This window comes from Xyrauchen texanus, chromosome 9, assembly GCF_025860055.1.
Source record: "Xyrauchen texanus isolate HMW12.3.18 chromosome 9, RBS_HiC_50CHRs, whole genome shotgun sequence".
Lineage (NCBI taxonomy): Eukaryota > Metazoa > Chordata > Actinopteri > Cypriniformes > Catostomidae > Xyrauchen > Xyrauchen texanus.
In genome coordinates this window covers 11,775,736-11,794,703 of record NC_068284.1, presented here as the reverse complement: position 1 = coordinate 11,794,703, position 18,968 = coordinate 11,775,736, and the positions used below count along the sequence as shown (strand labels likewise).

Sequence of the window (18,968 nt, the reverse complement as noted above, 5' to 3'; positions counted from 1 at the left end):
CAATTTCCAACAGAAGCTTTATTGAGCAAAATACTGTATAAAAATATATATTTCTAAAGAATTTAGATTCTTACATGAATCAACAAGGAATAGTTAACATTTAAATGCAAAAAAACATTACATTCATTAGAAACACAAAAAGCACATCTGGTAAGAGAAGCATATCCATCAAACTTTAATTGGATGTTTTATCAAAACATACCCAAATACTGAATGCTTCCTGTGATATTCTGGCTTTTAATGTTTATCTTTCATAATTCATAAACTTTAATGTGTGATATTTTTTTCTATCGATTCAGTTTTCTAGTACTTGATTTTGAGTGGTATGAACCTAGAAAGAATAAACAGTATGAACAGAGACTATTTTTTCTGCTCAAGAAGAGGTAGATAAATAATTGGCAATGACATGCATTATAAAATGGATAATTCCATTACTTGATGCTGATTAGTCAATATGGCCAAAACACACAATATAGTAACAGCTGTTTCTAGTAATACAGAAAAACCTGTTCATTTGCTGTACAGTAGCTACTGTGTATATCACTGTACAGCAACCGTAAAGGCCAACTGTTGACATTAGATTGCACTTCAGGAATTATATTTTCTAGCACAAGAATGGCATTTGATTAATTTTCCTAATAAAACCATTTTAATGAAACAAGTATTTTTTTACTACTAATGTAGTAACTGGTTGACAAACGCAACAAGGCACTCAAGACCATGCTTTATCTTAAATATAGTAATGGCTTAAAACATAGGCACTCCACTACATGTTGTGTCTAACAACGGCTTTCAGACTTGACAATATATTTACAATTTAGCACAGCCCCTCACACCTAATTGCTTAATCTGTATCATCAATTGTAAGTACCTTACCCAACAAAAATCAGTTTTGAGCATGACTGTAGTTGGTGATCTGGTGGAAAGTGGTTAGATGTTTTCTCTAGAAAGAAGGAACTCAAACTCTTTTATCAGGCTGTTGAAGTCAACTCTATTCTCTGGGGCGTGTTTCCAACAATTGAGCATCTGAGTGTACACCTGCACACATAGACAGCTCATAGGCATAAGCATCTGGACTGTTGACTAGAATTCTTTTAATCCTGTGTTGAACAATTTTCTACTTCTACTACATCTTTACTCTTGTACTTAACCAAAGCAAAAATGATTTTATTGAACTTTGAGAGTCAATGTAATATAATATAACAATTTTATATACACACTTGCAACAAAAACAAAAATGTATTTATGGGTGATTCTTCAGTTAGTTGAATTTTGTTGTCCCCTTTGATGATTTTATAGAATTGTATTATAATATGGATAGATTATAATAGTTGAAATCTTTTTTTTTAATTAATTTGTTTCTTTATTACTTTTTCCTCATTTCTAAGAGAATTTTGCAATTTTGGGGCTTCTCCCCTATCTAGATATTCCAAATAACTTTCAGATCAGATCTTTATTCCAGGAAAAGTGATAAAAGGTTTAACTTAGATAAAACATAGTTTTAAGATTTCTAGAATTCAAATGTGCCACTAATTGAAGACTCACCCTTATACACTCTATGTTGGATGTGAGGCTATTCCTCAGGGGTGAGCACATACAGTAGCTTACCATTTCAGGGCAGGATGGTGGGCATGGCATCCTCCAACCCTCCTCAAGAGCCTTAACTAATTTGGTCATTGTCATCTGCCCGTGAGATCGACCAATCCTCTGCAGGAATATCTATCCGAGAGAAAGGCACAGATTCAGCAATGTATGCCAACGGGAATTAGCAAATGACAGCCGGTATGTTTATCAAATTCAGAACATTTTTAAAAGTGAACATTACAATATATCATGTCTTAAATAAACTCAATTAGGTGTGAGGGCTCACCTGAGGAGGGCTTCTCTCGCGGTCACAGTAGGTCACTAGCTCATAGAGGGTGACCCCAAATGACCACACATCAGATGCCTTATAGAATTTTCGTTGAATCAGACACTCTGGGGCATACCTACACAGATATGAAAACCATCAAGTTTGTAGAGAAATCCATTGACCAAACATGTATGTGACCTGTTTGGCTGTATTTTTGTTTTTTCAAGATGAATTGACTAGGGAATATTTGACCCTGCAACATTGACTAGCATATTCAATGTGGTAATGTGGCCATTACAGTATACACCGATGAGCCAAAACATTATGACCACTCACAGGTGAAGTGAATAAAGTTGATCATCTCCTAACAAGGCCACATGTCAAGGTCTATGTTGATTAGATGGTAAGCGAACAATCAGTTCTCGTAGTCAACGTGGGCAGGAGTAAAGACCTGAGCGACTTTGACAAGGGCCAAATTGTTATGGCCAGACGACTGAAAATCTCTGAAACGGCAAGGTGTGTGGGGTACTCCCGGTTAGCAGTGGTGAGTACCTATCGACAGTGGTCCGAGGAGGGACAAACCACATACTGGCGGCAGGGTCTTGGATGCCCAAGGCTCATCGATGCACAAGGAAAACAAAGGCTATCCATCTGGTCCAAACCGACAGAAGGGCTACTGTGGCACAAGTCACAGAAAATGTTAATGATGTTACGGGTGGAATGTGTCACAACACACAGTAAATTGCACCCTTCTGCATATGGGGCTGCATAGGCGCTGACCAGTCAGAGTGCCCATGATGAATCCTGTCCACCATCACAAGCACTGCAACCTACAATGGGCACAGGCTCAGAACTGGACGTTGGAGCAATGGAAGAAGGTTGCCTTGTCCAATGAGTCCTGTTTTCCTGTTTACATGTGTGCTGTTTACCTGGGGAAGTGATAGCACCAGGATGCACTTTGGGAAGACAACAAGCTGATGGAGGGAGTGTGATTCTTTGGGCAATGTTCTGCAGGGAAACCCTGGTCCAGCCATTCATGTGGACATCAATTTGACACGTGTCACCTACCTAAACATCACTGCAGACCAGGTACACTCCTACATAGCAATGATGGCAGTGGCCTCATTCAGCAGGATAATGCGTCCTGCCACACTGCGCACATTGTTTGAGAATGGTTTGAGAAACATGATGAAGAGTTCGAGGTGTTGTTCTGGCTTCCAAATTCCCCACTTCTCAATCTGACAGAGCATCTGTGGGATGTCCTGGACCAACAAGTCCAATCCACGGTGGCTCCACCTCGCAAGTTACAGAAATTTAAGGATCTGCGCCTAATGTCTTGATTCCATATACAACAGGACACCTTCAGGGGTCTTGTAGAGTCCATGCCTCAGCAGGTCAGTGCTGTTTTGGCAGCACGCAGAGGACCAACAGCATTTTTCATTCTTAAAAGTTCTTGTGTATAGAACTACTTCCTTACACCAACTATTTAGCTTCTTGCTTAGAAACAGACCAAGCCCTCTTTACTAGTTCGAAAGTGTTTTCTGAATAGTTACAATGCAGACTCTACAGCACATCATAGCTACTACTTCATGCAATTATTGAAAATTGGTAAACACCTTTGTAACCAAATTTACACTGAAACATAAGTTACTTGATATTAACTGTTGTATTAAATACTCCCCGTGATATTGCTTAATTATTGTAAGCATTTAAGTGTACAAGATGATTGTAAAATATTAAAACACACATAGCTTCCAATCTAAGCATAAATGAACGTTCCCTTACCAGTAAACAGGACTGTCCTGTTCTTCTGTCACTCTGTAATATTCCTCATTGTCTTTGATGCTCTTAGTCAGGCCAAAGTCTCCGATCTTCACCAGACTTTCATTCTCCACTAACACATTCCTCGCTGCCAGATCCCTGTGGATGTAGTTCTGAGATCCCAGATACTCCATACCCTGATAAACAACACACAGCAAAAGAAAAAGGTCATACCCGAAATATTTCTATTCCTGGCTAGTGATGTGTCAAACTGTTAATCCTGGGGGGGGGGGTCACGTGACACAAAATGGCGGACTTGTCATATTTCTGCCGAGCTTCGGTGGAGCCCTTTGATATTAACTTTTTCAGACTGAGTAGTCTTCCTTAATCAGGGACAATTTGGGCATGGTGGACACAAGCTATGACAAATAAAAGACTGAATCCAAATTACATTCAAATTATCGCCTCCCGTGCATACACCTAAATTAGCAGCGGATGTATCATTAACGGCTGGCGAAATGGACGAGCTAGTTAAGCATATTTTTTCGAAGTCCTCGCAAGTCATCGCAGTAGTAGACAAATCGCTTGAAAACAAAATTGATCCACTGATGGAGAAGCTTTCTGTTGTGAGCTGAGTCACATATATCCATGATGGACACAGAAGCCAGAGATAATGCTGATTTGGTGAAGATGAAGGCGACACTTGAGGCTGCTTTTGACAAAATAGATGACTTGAAAAATAGAAGCAGGAGGTGCAACATGAGGAAGGTACTAACCCTGTTCTGTTTTTTAAATCCTGGCTGCCTAGCCTGCTGAATATTGACTATAGGCATGGCCAGATTAAAATAGAATGCGCTCATCGCATCTCGACGCGCCAACCTGCCCCAGGCAAGAGACCATGCGCTGTGATCCTTCATATCTTTCAGGATAAAGTCTTCATCTTACAAGCTGCTCGAGCTGCCGGAAAGCTACTGTACAAGCAACATACCATCTTCATTTACGAGGACTTTCATTAGGAAAAGGCAGGCATTCAGGGCAGTTAAAAAAACTCATGGATAGCTGTTTACCTGGAAGGAATACAAATAAGGGATTTAGGTGGAGGTTCCATATGTCCGATCTGTTAGTTATATGTGCTTCCTCCCTTTGTGTCTTTTTTCTTTTTAAATTTTTTTTATTAAAACGGTTATTCCTAGTTATTGTTCCTCTAGCTTAGAAATAAGTTCAAATCTGTTGAACTTGCTAATATTACCTGACATATTTGAAGAGCAAAAAGCAGCAGTTTCTTGTGGTTGATGTTAGATTTGTTGCGGGGCAGGTATTCCTTCAGACTGCCAGAAGGCAAATACTCCATAATGAGCTTGATGCTTATTCCTCCTGAAAGATATACATTCAACAAAACAACATGATATTGTGTATTTATAAAAATGGTGTACAATTGGTTTAAAACAGAGACTTTGTGTGTATGCGTTCATGATTTACCCTCTTCGTTGCAGATGCCTTTGTATTTGACAATGTTTTCATGGTAGAGGTTTCTGATGGTGTTGATCTCTCTTCTCAGGTTGCTGCTCTCATTCTCTGTTTTCAAAGATTTGACGGCCACCAGCTCACCCGTCTGATCTCCATTAGGGTCGTACAGACACAGCTCCACCATCCCAAAGTTACCCTGCACAAGTTGAACAGAGCACGGTATAATAAAAAATAATAAGGATCTCTGTGTGATAATCTTTATTTCAATTTTTGGATGGCAAAACAAAACCCAAAACTTTATTAAACAAAAGTGAGAATGTAAAATAAAAAGACTAGCATGTGGTCCAAATTGTCTATCAGCTAAAAGTATGAGTAACCCTTCTAAACAAAATTGTGCAGTATTCCTTTTGGAATTTCTATCATCATTTTAAATAAATACTAAAGCATCATAAGCATCATGGGAATTCAGTGGAAATCAAATTAGAGTCTACTGGATAAACTGAAATTCCTGAAGGATTTTTCAGACGTATGCATCTTGGGAAAGTCCTGATTACTGGAAGTTTTTTAATTCCCTTTGATGCCCTACATGGGTATTTTATTCTCTTGGTGATCATAATAGTCCTACTCGTTGTATCACTGCGCTTGTGTTTGTGGCGGGGTTTTTTTCCAGTGCAAATGTTCATTCCAAACAAGCTTTTGACAAGGAACAATGGATTCCCATGCCGCTATTCACACCAGTCCGACAAATCGTCCGCTGACAATCCGAAGGTTTTTTCACAGAGAGCAGTACGTTTTTGACCAATTGACCAATGATATACAAGCTTTTTATCATCTTTAAAGAGTCGAGGCTGCTGCACAATCCAGCACTTGTGTGTATGTATGTGTATGTATGTATATGTATATAAATATTGTCTTATTGTGTATTCTATATATCATATTAGCTATCGATTTAGCTATATATTTCTATTCAATTCTTTATAAAAAAAAATTAAATATTTTTGATTATTGTCTATGTCTTGTTGATGTATTGTATTATTGTGCACTGGAAGCATACCTGGCAAATAAAGCTCATTCTGATATACATTTCTGTGCCTGTTATTTAATCCAATATAGTAATATATTATCCAATGTTATATTTTTTTCAGCATATTTTTTGTACTAGCTTCTAGTAAAATATTGCATGAAAAACAATATTTTACAACAGGTGTAGACAAACGAATTGCAGAACCCACTGCTATTTTTATTGTAAGGTTAATACAACACGGTTATTGTGCTCTTTTTTCACCATGCACAAGAAACCCTGAATTCAATACAAATATACAATAATACACAATAACTAAATAAAGAAAAGACCTTGAGTAGGTGTTCCCTATCTGTCACTCACTCGACGTTGTGTTGATGTAGTGACACTAGGGGTCGCCATTGGGTGCCCCAAACACCTCTGATCTTTGAGAAAAGGCCAAAGGGAATTGGTGAGTGGAATTTGCATGCCACTCCCCCGGACATACGGGTATAAAAGGAGCTGGCTTGCAACCACTCATTCAGGTTTTGTGCTGAGGAGCCAAGAGTAAGTTCCCGGACATTTCAGTGGGTAGTTCAGTGTTGTGGCAGGAGGGACACAACGTCTCGTTCCCTCCATCAGGGAACGGAGGTTACGAAAGTAACCAGGATGTTCCCTATCCTTCCCTCACTCAACATTGTGTCGATGTAGTGACACTAGGGGTCCCTATAGAAGACGCCACAACTAGCTGAACTGTGTTACATTGACTGCCGTTGCGAGACGGGCAGACACCACAGCTCTTTACTCATCTCACTTGAATAAAAAACAGATTCTGTATAATGGATGACACTCCCCTCGCTTGACAGATACATGGGGCACAAATTTTGTTTTGCATACCCGCTCAAAAAATGTATAGTTGTGCCCCTGGCGGTCAGTCCTTAGTTTTTCCCTACTTATAAATTGATTGAGTATAAATTGAACTGTTGTATAAAAGCAATATCACACTCCCAATTGTGCTCTATTGTCCATCTATCAGCACAGCAGTGATTACCTGTATCAAGAGGCCTCTGAATCACAGACATGATGATAGATAAACAGTACTCTTGCTAAAGTGATATTTATTTAATTAAATTATATAGAATTATATAGAAATTCCGATAAGAATCCTGTACACATTCCTTTAGGATTATTGACCAGAAAAGTATAACAGTACATGACAATCATAGACCTAGAGAAGTCCAGTACCTCTCCGAGTTTCCGGATTTTCTTGAGGAATCTCCTCTTGAAATCTGCAGGATCGGTCTCCTGTGGAGGAATTACTGCTGATAAAATGGGAAGTTCTGTAGGTAAAACATGAAGGAATTGTGTTAACAGAAGTGTCTGATTTGAATGGTAAAGTTTAAGGGTGTAATTCACTGCCCAAATCTCATTCTTATTACTGTAAAACATGAAGAAAATCATCTGCAAAAATGTAATTAAAAAAACAAACAAACACTACCATGATTTATACTTAAAATAATTGTTTACAATTGTATTTTATAATTTAAATAATATCACATTTTTTATTTTGCATTACAGTAATGACAATTCGTAAATCATCATGAAAATAATGTCACAGTGCAAAAAGTCATAATGGCCCTAAAATGATTCATATGGGTGTAAAATATGACCTGGACATTTCCTGCTAGTTTTTATGAGATTTGTCCTTATAGTAAGTAAACTTAATGACTACAAATGAAATGTCAACTTTTTACTACATAAATCTGTATAAAATCGATACCCTGCTCTCGCTGCTCTTTGATGTGGTCCAGCTCTCTGACTATGGCTCTGAAGAATGGTCTCTTTCTGGGGTCATAGTTCATGCACTGCGAAATCAGATCTGCCAGTTCACTGATGCTGGGAGTGATGAGTGTACCGCACACCTCGTAGAATCGCTCTTTCTAAGAGCACACACAGAAATGATTCATAAAACAATTTCTCATCAGAAACAAATTATATTATGCTTGGAGGGCTTTCTGTTTCAATACGACAATTTCTTCTTTGGTCAAGTACAAATGTAGTGTAGTTGCAGAAGAGTTATACAGGAAGAGCTAAGCACCTCTGAGAGTTTCTTGTCACGCAGCGGCACCTCTCCATTGTAGCAGATCTCCCACAGTGTGGTTCCAAAGCCCCACTTGTCTGCAGCAATGCTTAGCGCTGTGATGTTTTTTACACACTCTGGAGCGATCCAAGGGATCCTGTCAATACACTCTGTTCACAGGCACAATGAGGTTGTAAGCAGTGCAAAATAAGAATGGAATAGAAACATTTATTGTATGTTACAACTAGGGGTGTAAAAATGAACTGATCTGATAACTGAAAATGTAATGCATCAAATGCATTCAGAGTTTAAAGGAATATTCCGGGTTCAATACAAGTTAAGCTCAATCGACAGCAATTGTGTGTTACCTGCTCTACGGAGCACAGTGATGGACACTCCAGGATCACTCAGTTTAATGAAAGGACCGGCCACTCCTTCCAAACCATCACGCTTCAACAGGACATTCTTAGCACACACATAGCCATGGACGAGCTTCTTATCCTCCTGAATGAAAGGAAATAAGACAGAATATTATTTTATAAACCCAAACATCAGATACCATATTGTGAGATATGTAATTGCAACTCGTGTGATTAATAAGATCTCTATGAGTAAAGTAGGATATTAGATATTAGATCGTGAAATTTAAAATGTAGATACAATAATAATTACTGTACAGTGAAGATGAATCCCATTGTCTTACAGATCAATATTTCCAGTTGCAAATTTAGCTTAAGTTCGACTTTAAATGTCATACCAAATAACTGAGGACACTGGCAAGCTGCTCTGCAACTTGGAACTTCCAGGTTGGCGTGAGATCAGAGCGATGGTTCCTCATGTACAGATCCAGAGGCCCATGCTGTACAAACTCCTCCACCATAACTAACAGAACAACAATGACAACATCAGATCATCTGCAGGTCTGTTAAAAAGTAACTACTAAAATACTCCCATCCTGGAGTTGAATGTCCTTTCTATGCTGTGATTAACACTTCATCTTAAAAATTCATAGTTCATAACAGTCAAATGTAACAACCTCACAACCTCTTCATGAAACACCAGCAGAACGAATTTCCAGGTGAATCGTACATAAATCCATTACTAAGTAAATTGTCCCATTGACTTGAAATTCGTTCTTCTTGTGTTTCATTAAAAAAAAGGCTTTGAGCGTTTCCCTGTCCTTGTCGATGGTTTTGTGTCATATTTCTCGTCTGAGCCAATTTCGTTTATTTATTCCCCTTTTTCTCATTGTTGTTGGTGTTTCTGTAACAGGACCAGTTTGGATTTAGCTTCTTTTATCTCGCCTCACCATCTAGTTTTTCTTTAGCGTGTCGTCTGTTGTTTTGCATTCATGTCACATCATGTTTTTTAAGCATTATAATTGATACTTTTACCGTTTATTTAAAATTTGCCCATTTTTATTGATTGAACAGATGAGAGGCAACAGGAAATTATTGGGAATAAAATGAAAGGAGCAATGGGACAATTAGATGATTCATGGTTCAGATTACACATTTAAATCTGAAATTACCAAATTTCAGCATTGCAACACTTTGTGGAGTGACTTTTTATCTGTGACCCAGTCAGCTTGATCAAATGTGACATGTTAAGCCAATCGGCTGGCATGGTGAAAGCTGATTGGTCCTTTGAATTTTAATCGTTTAGCCAATCAACCTGCGTTTCACTCTCATTATCTAACATTTAAATGACTCAGTGTCTAAATCTGCTACATGGGATTGTTTGTAATGTCTATTTGTACAGCATGTCATACATGCTCAATGCAGCATGTCTTGCGTTTTGTTCAGCAGCAGCATGTCCACATAGTAACTCAGTATGTATGTGTATTTATTAGAAGTTTCCGTACTTGCTCTGAAGCAGCAGCTTAGCAGATCTACCAAGACCAAAATCCTTTCAATATGTCATACCCACTTTAACATGCTAAATCTTTCCGAGAGTTGTCATGACTGAACTATTATTCTTTATTATAATATATAAATATCAAGCAATGCTGAGCTCATAAAATCCTTAAATGGCAAAATAATATTAATTAATACTGATAAGCAACATAAATGTAACATAATAATAAACTACAAACAATTTACACAGAAAATCTGTTACTGTACAAATACTAACATTGGAAGCAACTAGGGCTGCACAATTTGGACAAAAAGTCATATTGTGATTATTTTGAAAAATGTTGCGATTTAAACTGCGATTATGAATTTTATATATATATATATATCATATGGTCAACTGCCAAAAGGCTACTGGGTTTCACACTTGAGCCAAACTGAGAATTTTTTTTCAATTCACCAACAAACAAACAAACAAACAAACAAACAAATAAATATATAAACAGTGAAACAAAGAAAAAACACTGTCTTCTTCATGTTCAGATTGTACCCATCCACCGTGTACCTGTTTTTGCCCATTTTGTGTTAGGGTCTCAGCCCACTAATTATCATCATTAGTTTTTAACAACCAGTCAACAGAACTGCTCTGAAAACACAGTCATATTTCTCTAACTTAATATAGACTGGACAAAGCAACGCAAAATAACTTTGAAGCCAGCAGACTATTTATTTATTTAATTAAATCTCATCCCTTTCGATTCAATAATCGCACAAGGTCATATCGTGATTTCGGTTTTATTTCGATTAATTGTGCAGCCCTAGAAGCAAAACTGTCTTTTTGTGCTGTGGAATGGGCATACTTACTGTCCATAGTGTGCATACACATTCCATACATCAGAACCATGTGTTTATGTGATATCTGATGCATCATGCTCACTGTGTCCAGGAAGGCCTGAGAGAAGTAGAACATATTCTGTGAAAACTGTCAAAAGCAGAATTATACACTCATTGAATAAAATTTGGAGGTTCCACTCACAGAAATGTCCTTGTGTCCTGCTCCCAGCACCTTCAGGACCACATTCACCTCATCAGGGCTTGAAAAACCCCCATCATCCTCATTCCTCAACTTCAGTCTGCCAGCATAGATGTCCGTGCGAGTGCCTGGACCAAGGTGTTTCTCCTGGATTACAAACATCAACTTCATAAAACATATGACCATACACTGTAGAAATTAAAAGTTACTCAATCCTCTAGACACCCTTTAAAGGACCATTAAATATCATATTTATGTACTTCAAGATTCATTCAAGTGCCTCAAAGCCTTTTTTTCTTACAATGGGGTTCCTGAAGGAAACGTTGACACTCCTTAGAGTTCCCCTTCTGTCGCTCTCTCCACGTTGTGTCGGAGAAGCGACACTAGGGGTCTCTCTTGAGCGCCGATATTCACCTCTGATCTATTGAAAAGGGCCAATGGGAGTTGGCAGTCAGTATTTGCATACCCCGCCCCCAGACATACGGGTATTTAAGCGGGCAAATACGGGAGTTCATTCAGAAAATTTCTTCGGAGCCGATGGTCTGTCTGCAGTTGCTGCGAGTTTACACACCACTATAAAACGTTCCTGTTTCCTCTGACGATCTGCATGCTGTTGGATCTTGACGGCGCACAACAGCGGCTTTCTCCTTCACTTTGCACGGCGTGCATTGTTGCCCCTGAGCGCTTTGACAGCGCAGACACACATACACACTGTGTATATTAAAAGAGTTATTTTCCTTAAAAGAGTAAATTTCTCTAAAAGAGCAAACACAGCGGCGTTAAACGTCCTTTTCAGGACGCGTCTTTCTGAAGATGCCTTTCCGCCCCTGTGTAGTTTTTGGAGGCGGTGATTTCTCCCCACCTCTGACGGTCATAAAAACCGCCTGGCGTACCTGGGTTGCGTAAACACGCAGGCAGCGTTTTTATGAATGGTCTATGTTTTCAGTATGAAAACATAGCCATGACAGCATTGCGGTCGTAGGCTTTCTCTTGTAGTGAGAGAGAGCCGCTTCAGCCGCCCCCGCCTCGCCTCCTTCCCACGGGATTGAGGCAGGCGCGCTGGCGATGAAAACGATCTGGGGTCAATGACGGGCTGCGTTTCGCCGGGTGAACCCGCTTGAAACCCCCCGCCTCCCGGCACGCTTGCTGTTTTCCGTCCGGGCTCGGGATGAGCATGCTCTCCAATGGGTTATGTTTTCAGCCTGAGAACATAGCTGCAGCAGCGTTGCGATCTCTGCTTTCTTGTGAGGAAGAAAGCCACTTCAGCCGCCCTCCGCTCCTCGCCTCCTTCCTACGGGATTGACGCAGGTGCCGCGAGCGATGAAGATGATCCCGGGATAATGGCGGGCTGCGTTTCGCCGGGTAAAAACCGCTCGAAACCCCCCCCCCCTGCACGCTTGCTTGCTCCCCTCACGAGCTCGGGATAAGCGCGGTCCGCCTAACGGCCGGCCGCCCGGTCCCTGGAGCTCCCGGACATTGGATGACGACATCACCGCTGCATCGGAGAGCGTCACAGCGGCATCGGATGCGGATAACTCGCCTGGGCCGCCACCCACGGGTCTGCTTGCCCAGTCTGAGCCTGAAGCACGGAGATCCGCTATGCTTCCCCGGGCTTGATGATTCACGGGCTGGTGCGCCGCCCACAGCCGCGCCCCCCCGTTCCTTCCCGGACGTGCACGACGAGCTGAGCGAGCCAAGCTCCCTCCCTCCTCCGCTCTCACTACCCTCGGCGGTAGAACGGTCCCAGACCGCTCCCCCCCTGCATGGCATGGCCCCTCCCTGCAAGTCCACCGGGCCAAGGCACTTCAAGATTTGCACTTGGGTAGTCCTGTTCTTGACGTGCTGCAGGAACTGCACTCGGACAGGCGATGTCCACCCTCGTGGTCCAGAAACATAACAAATGGACTGGATCTGGTCGTAGTACAGGAGGTAGACAAAGCACGCTTTCTCAAAACTCTCCAGTCTCCCAGCTCCATTCGGCGACACCACCTGACGACTCCACCCAGCAGTCCTCAGTGGTGAAGAAACAGACGGAGGCCAGGTCACACGTCCTGCCCCGCCGCAGAACCTGCCGCCAGGGGCCATGCCCTGTCTGCTCGCCGAGGGCGTCCTCCTGTGGCTTTCAAGGAAGAAAGGAAGTGGTGCTCCGCCTCAACGAAAGAGAGCGGGCCTAGCTCTCAGCCCCGCGTTGAGCTCCCCGCAGAAAGAGGACACCCCTCGCCTCACGGACCCCTCGAGGACCCGGAAGGCTCCCAGGCGCTCCTGAGACGACTCGACCCAGAGACGTTAGCTCCGAGGTGGTAAGACCTCTCCGCTCCCGGTGGAGGGCCGGAGGAGAATCCTTTGTTTTACATTTTCCACATTCTCAATAATAGAGCTATTTCTTTTGCCTCTGGGTCACCTGGCTCGCAAATGCCGTTCTCACGGCAATCTGCTTTCAGATTACGACAGTCCCGGTACACCGGACGCGGCGATCCCGCCTTCCGCCTGCCCACGATTGTCCCCTCGGCCGGCCGGTTCAGACGAGTCCAGAGGACGCCAGCATCAGACCTCCTCCTCAGTCACGAACCTGCCCCTGCCGGGTGCGCGGAGCAAGGTAAGTGCTTTGAGTCTATTATCAGCACCTCAGCCTCAGGCCGCAACGAAGCCGCCCGACGCTGCATTACCTGTTCCGCCCCGCTGCGAGGCCCCGCCGGGTACGTCCAAAATACTCGTCCCTTTGGTGCCCCTAGCGTAGAGCTGGGAAGCGTGGCTTTCGCTTCCCAACGCATCACGCTGGCTGCACCGGACCATTCGACTCGGTTACGCAATTCAGTTTGCCCGGCTCCCGCCCCCCTTCAGGGGCGTCCGCGGATATCAGGACCCTCTTAGCCAAGGGCGCGGTAGAGCCCGTCCCTCCAACCGAAATGAGGAAGAGTTTCTACAGCCCTTACTTCGTTGTACCCAAGAAAGGCGGCGGCTTACGACCAATCCTGGACTTGCGAGTTTTCAATCGGGCCTTGTTAAAACTCCCGTTCAAGATGCTCACGCAGAGAAATATTCTGGCTGGCGTTCAGCATCTAGATTGGTTCGCAGCGGTAGACCTGAAGGACGCGTACTTCCACTTCTCAATTCTGCCACGACACCGACCCTTCTTACGGTTTGCGTTCGACAGCCAGGCGTTTCAGTACAAAGTCCTCCTATTCGGCCTGTCTCTGTCCCCTCGCATCTTCACGAAGATCGCAGAGGCGGCCCTTGCCCCGCTATGAGTAGCCGGCATCCGCAGAGACCAGGTGCTCCGGCACCTCAGCCGCTTGGGGCGTCAGGTCAACTGGGAAAAGAGCAAGCTCACTCCGGTTCAGAGCATCTCTTTTCTCGGGTTGGAGTTAGACTCAGTCTCAATGACAGCACGTCTCACGAGCGAGCGTGCTCAGTCGGTGCTGGACTGCCTCGCTTCCTTCAAGCCAGGCACAGCGGTCCCTCTAAAACTTTTCCAGAGGCTCCTGGGGCATATGGCGTCCTCCGTGGCAGTCGCGCCGCTGGGGTTGATGCATATAAGACCACTCCAGCACTGGCTCCAGACTCGAGTCCCGAGACAAGCATGGCACCACGGCACGCATCGGGTAAGGATCACCCCCGCCTGCCTCAAAACACTCCGACCCTGGACAGACCTCTGCTTTTTACAGGCAGCAGGTGTTCCGACGCGTCCTGGTCACAACCGACGCCTCCCGGTCCGGGTGGAGTGCCGTGTGCAGCGGGCACGCAGCAGCGGGCCGTTGGAAAGGGGCCCCGCTGCGTTGGCACATCAATTGCCTGGAGATGCTGACCGTCCTTCTTGCTCTCAGGAAGTTCCTCCCGTTAGTTCGGGACAAACATGTCCTCGTGAGATCGGACAGCACCACGGTGGTGGCGTACATAAATCGTCAAGGCGCCGTACGCTCCCGCCACATGACACAACTCGCCCGCCGTCTCCTCCTATGGAGCCAGCAGCGACTCAAGTCGCTGCGTGCCACTCACATCCCCGGCAAGCTCAACGTCGTAGCGGACGCGCTATCATGACAATGCCTGCCCGGCGGGGAGTGGAGGCTTCACCCCCAGTCGGTCCAGCTGATTTGGGAACGGTTTGGCAAGGCCCAGGTAGACCTGTTCGCCTCCCAGGAAACCTCCCACTGCCCGCTCTGGTACGCCCTAAACAGAGGCTCCCCTCGGGACAGACGCGCTGGCACACAGCTGGCCCTCGGGGCTGCGCAAGTACGCATTTCCAACAGTGAGCCTTCTTGCACCGGTGCTGTGCAAGGTCAGGGAGGACGAGGAGCAAGTCACGCTAGTGGCCCCCTACTGGCCCACTCGGACTTGGTTCTCGGAACTCAGGCTCCTCGCGACAGCTCCTCCCTGGCGAATTCCCCTGAGAAAGGACCTCCTCTCTCAGGGACGGGGCATGCTCTGGCACCCGCGCCCAGACCTCTGGAACCTCCACGTCTGGTCCCTGGACGGGACGCGGAAGAGCTAGCCGGCTGACCGGCGACCGTTGTGAATACAATCAACCAAGCCAGAGCCCCTTCTACCAGGCACCCTTACGCCCTAAAGTGGCGCTTGTTCGCAGATTGGTGTTCTTCCCGAACTGAAGACCCGCAGAGGTGCGCTATCAAGTCTGTGTTCCTATTCCTACAGGAGAGGCTGGACAGGAGGCTGTCCCCGTCCACCCTCAAGGTGTATGTTGCCGCCATTGCCGCCCACCACGATCCTGTAGACGGCAAGTCTTTGGGCAAGCACCGACCTGATCCTCAGGTTCCTGAAAGCGCTCGGAGGTTAAATCCCTCCCGGCCAGGCCTAGTTCCCTCCTGGGGTCTCTCGGTAGTCTTGGCAGGACTCCAGAGACCCCCTTCGAGCCGCTTAGAATCAATTGGACTCAGGGCCCCTCTCTTAAGACGGCCCTGCTGATCGCGCCGCCTCTATCAAGAGGGTCGGGGACCTGCAAGCGTTCTCTGTCAGCGACACTTGCCTGGTGTTCGGTCCGGCAGATACGTCTGTGATCCTAAGACCGCCACCGGGCTATGTGCCCAAGGTTCCTACCACACCATTCCGAGATCAGGTAGTGAACCTGCAAGCGCTGCCCCGGGAGGAGGCAGACCCAGCCCTTTCGTTGCTGTGTCCAGTGCGCGCCCTGCGCATTTACCTGGACCGCACACAGAGCATCAGACGCTCTGAGCAGCTCTTTGTCTGCTTTGGGGGACGGCAGAAAGGGAATGCCGTCTCCAAACAGAGGCTCGCCCACTGGGTTGTCGACGCCATCACACTGGCTTATCACACCCAGGCCGTGCCCCTACCCTTGCAGGTCCGAGCTCACTCAACAAGAGGTGTTGCGTCCTCGTGGGCACTGGCCAAGGGCGCCTCCCTAGCAGACATCTGTAGAGCCGCGGGTCCCTCCCTGGGCAACACCCAACACCTTCGCGAGGTTTTACAACCTCCGCGTTGAGTCGGTTGCGTCTCGTGTTTTCTCAGGTCCGAGCCCGTAGAACTCGGTAACACGTAGACCGACCGGCCGGGTGGATCGCTTGCGCCCAGCGCCTTTTCCTGACGCCAAGGTTAAGTAGTGCGCCTTTTTCCCAGGGCCTCCACTCCGAAGTCGGGACCCTGGTCGATTCCTCCCCAGCCCTCCGGGTCCGCGGTTCAGCGGAGGAACTCGCCGACCCAAGCCACTGCGGGTATCCTGATGGCTACCCTGTACTGGTATAGGTGCTCCACAGGTAAAATAGAAGGCCTCCTGTGCGGACGCCCCCTGTGTGTATTTCCACGGTTCTGTCCCCTTACGAGCGGACCCCCGTGTCTCCCTTAGGCAGTTACAGCTGCCCCGGTCGCCGTGCTGTAGCAACTCCCCCCCTTCGAGGCTGGGATCTACCACCGCACCATACTTTCCACACGAGCCCTAAGACGGCCGTGTGACGTGTCTACCACTTTTCCTCCCCAAGAAAAAGGGCAGGTGTGGTCTCCGCGAGGGTCTGGGTAAGACCCCTTCCCTATATGCGTGTAAGGGCCCCGGCCGTGATTGCTCTATGCGAGAAACATAGAGAGAAAAGAGGCCCAGCCAGGCTGGCCCGTTCCCATGTTGGCAAACATCGCCTTGTTCCCCTCCCAGGGTAACTAGAAGGATCCCGATTTTCGTATGGGACATTGGGGAAGGGTACGTGCAGCCGGGTACAGACGATGCATGGCACTGGATGAATCCCTGTCCGCCTCTGTATCGGCAGTTCAAGTACACGGTTCAGCACATGGCAAGATTGGAATGGGTCCCCTAGTGTCGCTTCTCCGACACAACGTGGAGAGAGCGACAGAAGGGGAACGTTTGGTTACGTATGTAACCTCCGTTCCCCGAGGAAGGGAACAACACGTTGTGTCTTTCCTCCGCCATGTCGCTGAACCGAGCCACTGTTGTGGCCGGACCATTTCCGGCTCCTCAGAAAAATCCTGAATGAACTCCCTTATTTGCCCCGCTTAAATACCCGTATGTCCGGGGGCGGGGTATGCAAATACTGACTGCCAACTCCCATTGGCCCTTTTCAATAGATCAGAGGTGAATATCGGCGCTCAAGAGAGACCCCTAGTGTCGCTTCTCCGACACAACGTGTCGTTCCCTCCCTCGGGGAACGGAGGTTACATACGTAACCAAACGTTCTTTAGAGTTCTTGGAGGAACTAAAAGTCAGTTTCAGAGAACTAAAAGGGTGTCTACAGGTTACAGATAGCATACACCAGGGGTCTCAAAAGTTTCTCTTGTTTTGACTGTTAACCAATTATTAACAGGTGATAAAAAGTTGCCAGTACACTAAGACAAAATACACTTTTATTAAAAATAAATTCTCTGAAAAAAGCTGTCATGGCGTCAATGGTCAAGTCTTTCAAGATAGCTAATTTAACCTTGATATTCATTGCAAATTTAGCCTGCGGTGTAATTTTAACAACTCTAGAGAGAGTGTCCCTTATTTTCCAACTTTAAAAGAGGCAACCCTAATCAGGCCTGGGAACAGGTGCATGTAAAAGGGCTAGAAATAGCATTTTAGCTTAGCATAAAGCTAAATGTTCATATGACAATTTACACAAGGTTAACTATTTCTGCTGCACAAAACTTACTTCAAACCTCCACAATGACATTGTAAATGTGTATACAACAACATCTTTTTTAGTTTGTAGGAGAGAGTGGGGTAAGATGAGCCAGAGGTTAAGTTCACCTCATGTATCTGGGCAATCATGCTCAATTTTTGTCATGTGACCCTAAATTTAGTTAGCATTCTCCATTTTCATCTTGCTGTGGAAGGAAGAACCATGTGGATGAAGTGGTAAGCATTTTCTTTTCACCAAAGTTTTCACCATATCAGGTATAATCGGTCTCAAATTAAATCAGTCTTAATTAACCTCAGTTTAAAAAGTAGTTTAAAAAGTTTAAAAAGAAAGAGGTCAAATGTCTAGTCACTCCCTCAGCAGCTGTATACAAAACTCATTGCAGTTTCAGGGATATATATACTACAAAATAAAAATGCTCCATCACGGCCCGGCCACGCCCTCCTCTTCGTCACACTTTGCTTGTTTTACGCTGCTAAATAAGGTGGTATCGAGTCATCACAACAGGGTCGATTCTACAATGGCGCTAGAGTCAACGGTGTTCAATGGGGCGGCAGGGTGCGGGTGCACCCGCTGCTGACATGAGACACATGCAGCATATAAGGACATTTTATTCAAATCATGCAAATAAGCACATAGCGTTTAGATGTCCAACCTGGATGATGTCCTCTTTGAGGATTATATGGAAGGCATGATGACTCTTGGGAGAGGGTGGTGAATGTGGTTTGGTCACCATGAGAAGGTTGGAGGGCTCTGAAAAAGAGTGAATGAAAGATTATTAATGTTTCTGCCTTGATAAGATGCCACAATCAGAGGCGTATACATCTA

At 45.1% G+C, this 18,968-nt stretch overlaps 1 protein-coding gene across 2 annotated transcripts in view; it reads right to left on the bottom strand.

Moving 5' to 3' along the window:
• Positions 1–18,968, bottom strand: part of LOC127648981 (tyrosine-protein kinase JAK1-like) — a 28,957-nt gene continuing 9,989 nt past the window's right edge. For both annotated transcript variants that reach the window (XM_052133846.1, XM_052133845.1), the window contains exons 11-24: positions 18,796–18,893; positions 11,050–11,193; positions 10,878–10,965; positions 8,918–9,042; positions 8,529–8,664; positions 8,179–8,330; positions 7,861–8,020; positions 7,326–7,420; positions 5,093–5,276; positions 4,863–4,987; positions 3,638–3,810; positions 1,871–1,988; positions 1,609–1,719; positions 1–1,038 (exon numbers count right to left, since the gene is read on the bottom strand). In XM_052133846.1, coding sequence (XP_051989806.1) covers positions 931–1,038; positions 1,609–1,719; positions 1,871–1,988; positions 3,638–3,810; positions 4,863–4,987; positions 5,093–5,276; positions 7,326–7,420; positions 7,861–8,020; positions 8,179–8,330; positions 8,529–8,664; positions 8,918–9,042; positions 10,878–10,965; positions 11,050–11,193; positions 18,796–18,893 — 1,817 coding nt within the window. In that variant the 3' untranslated portion in view covers positions 1–930. The remainder of the gene's footprint in view (positions 1,039–1,608; positions 1,720–1,870; positions 1,989–3,637; positions 3,811–4,862; positions 4,988–5,092; positions 5,277–7,325; positions 7,421–7,860; positions 8,021–8,178; positions 8,331–8,528; positions 8,665–8,917; positions 9,043–10,877; positions 10,966–11,049; positions 11,194–18,795; positions 18,894–18,968) is intronic.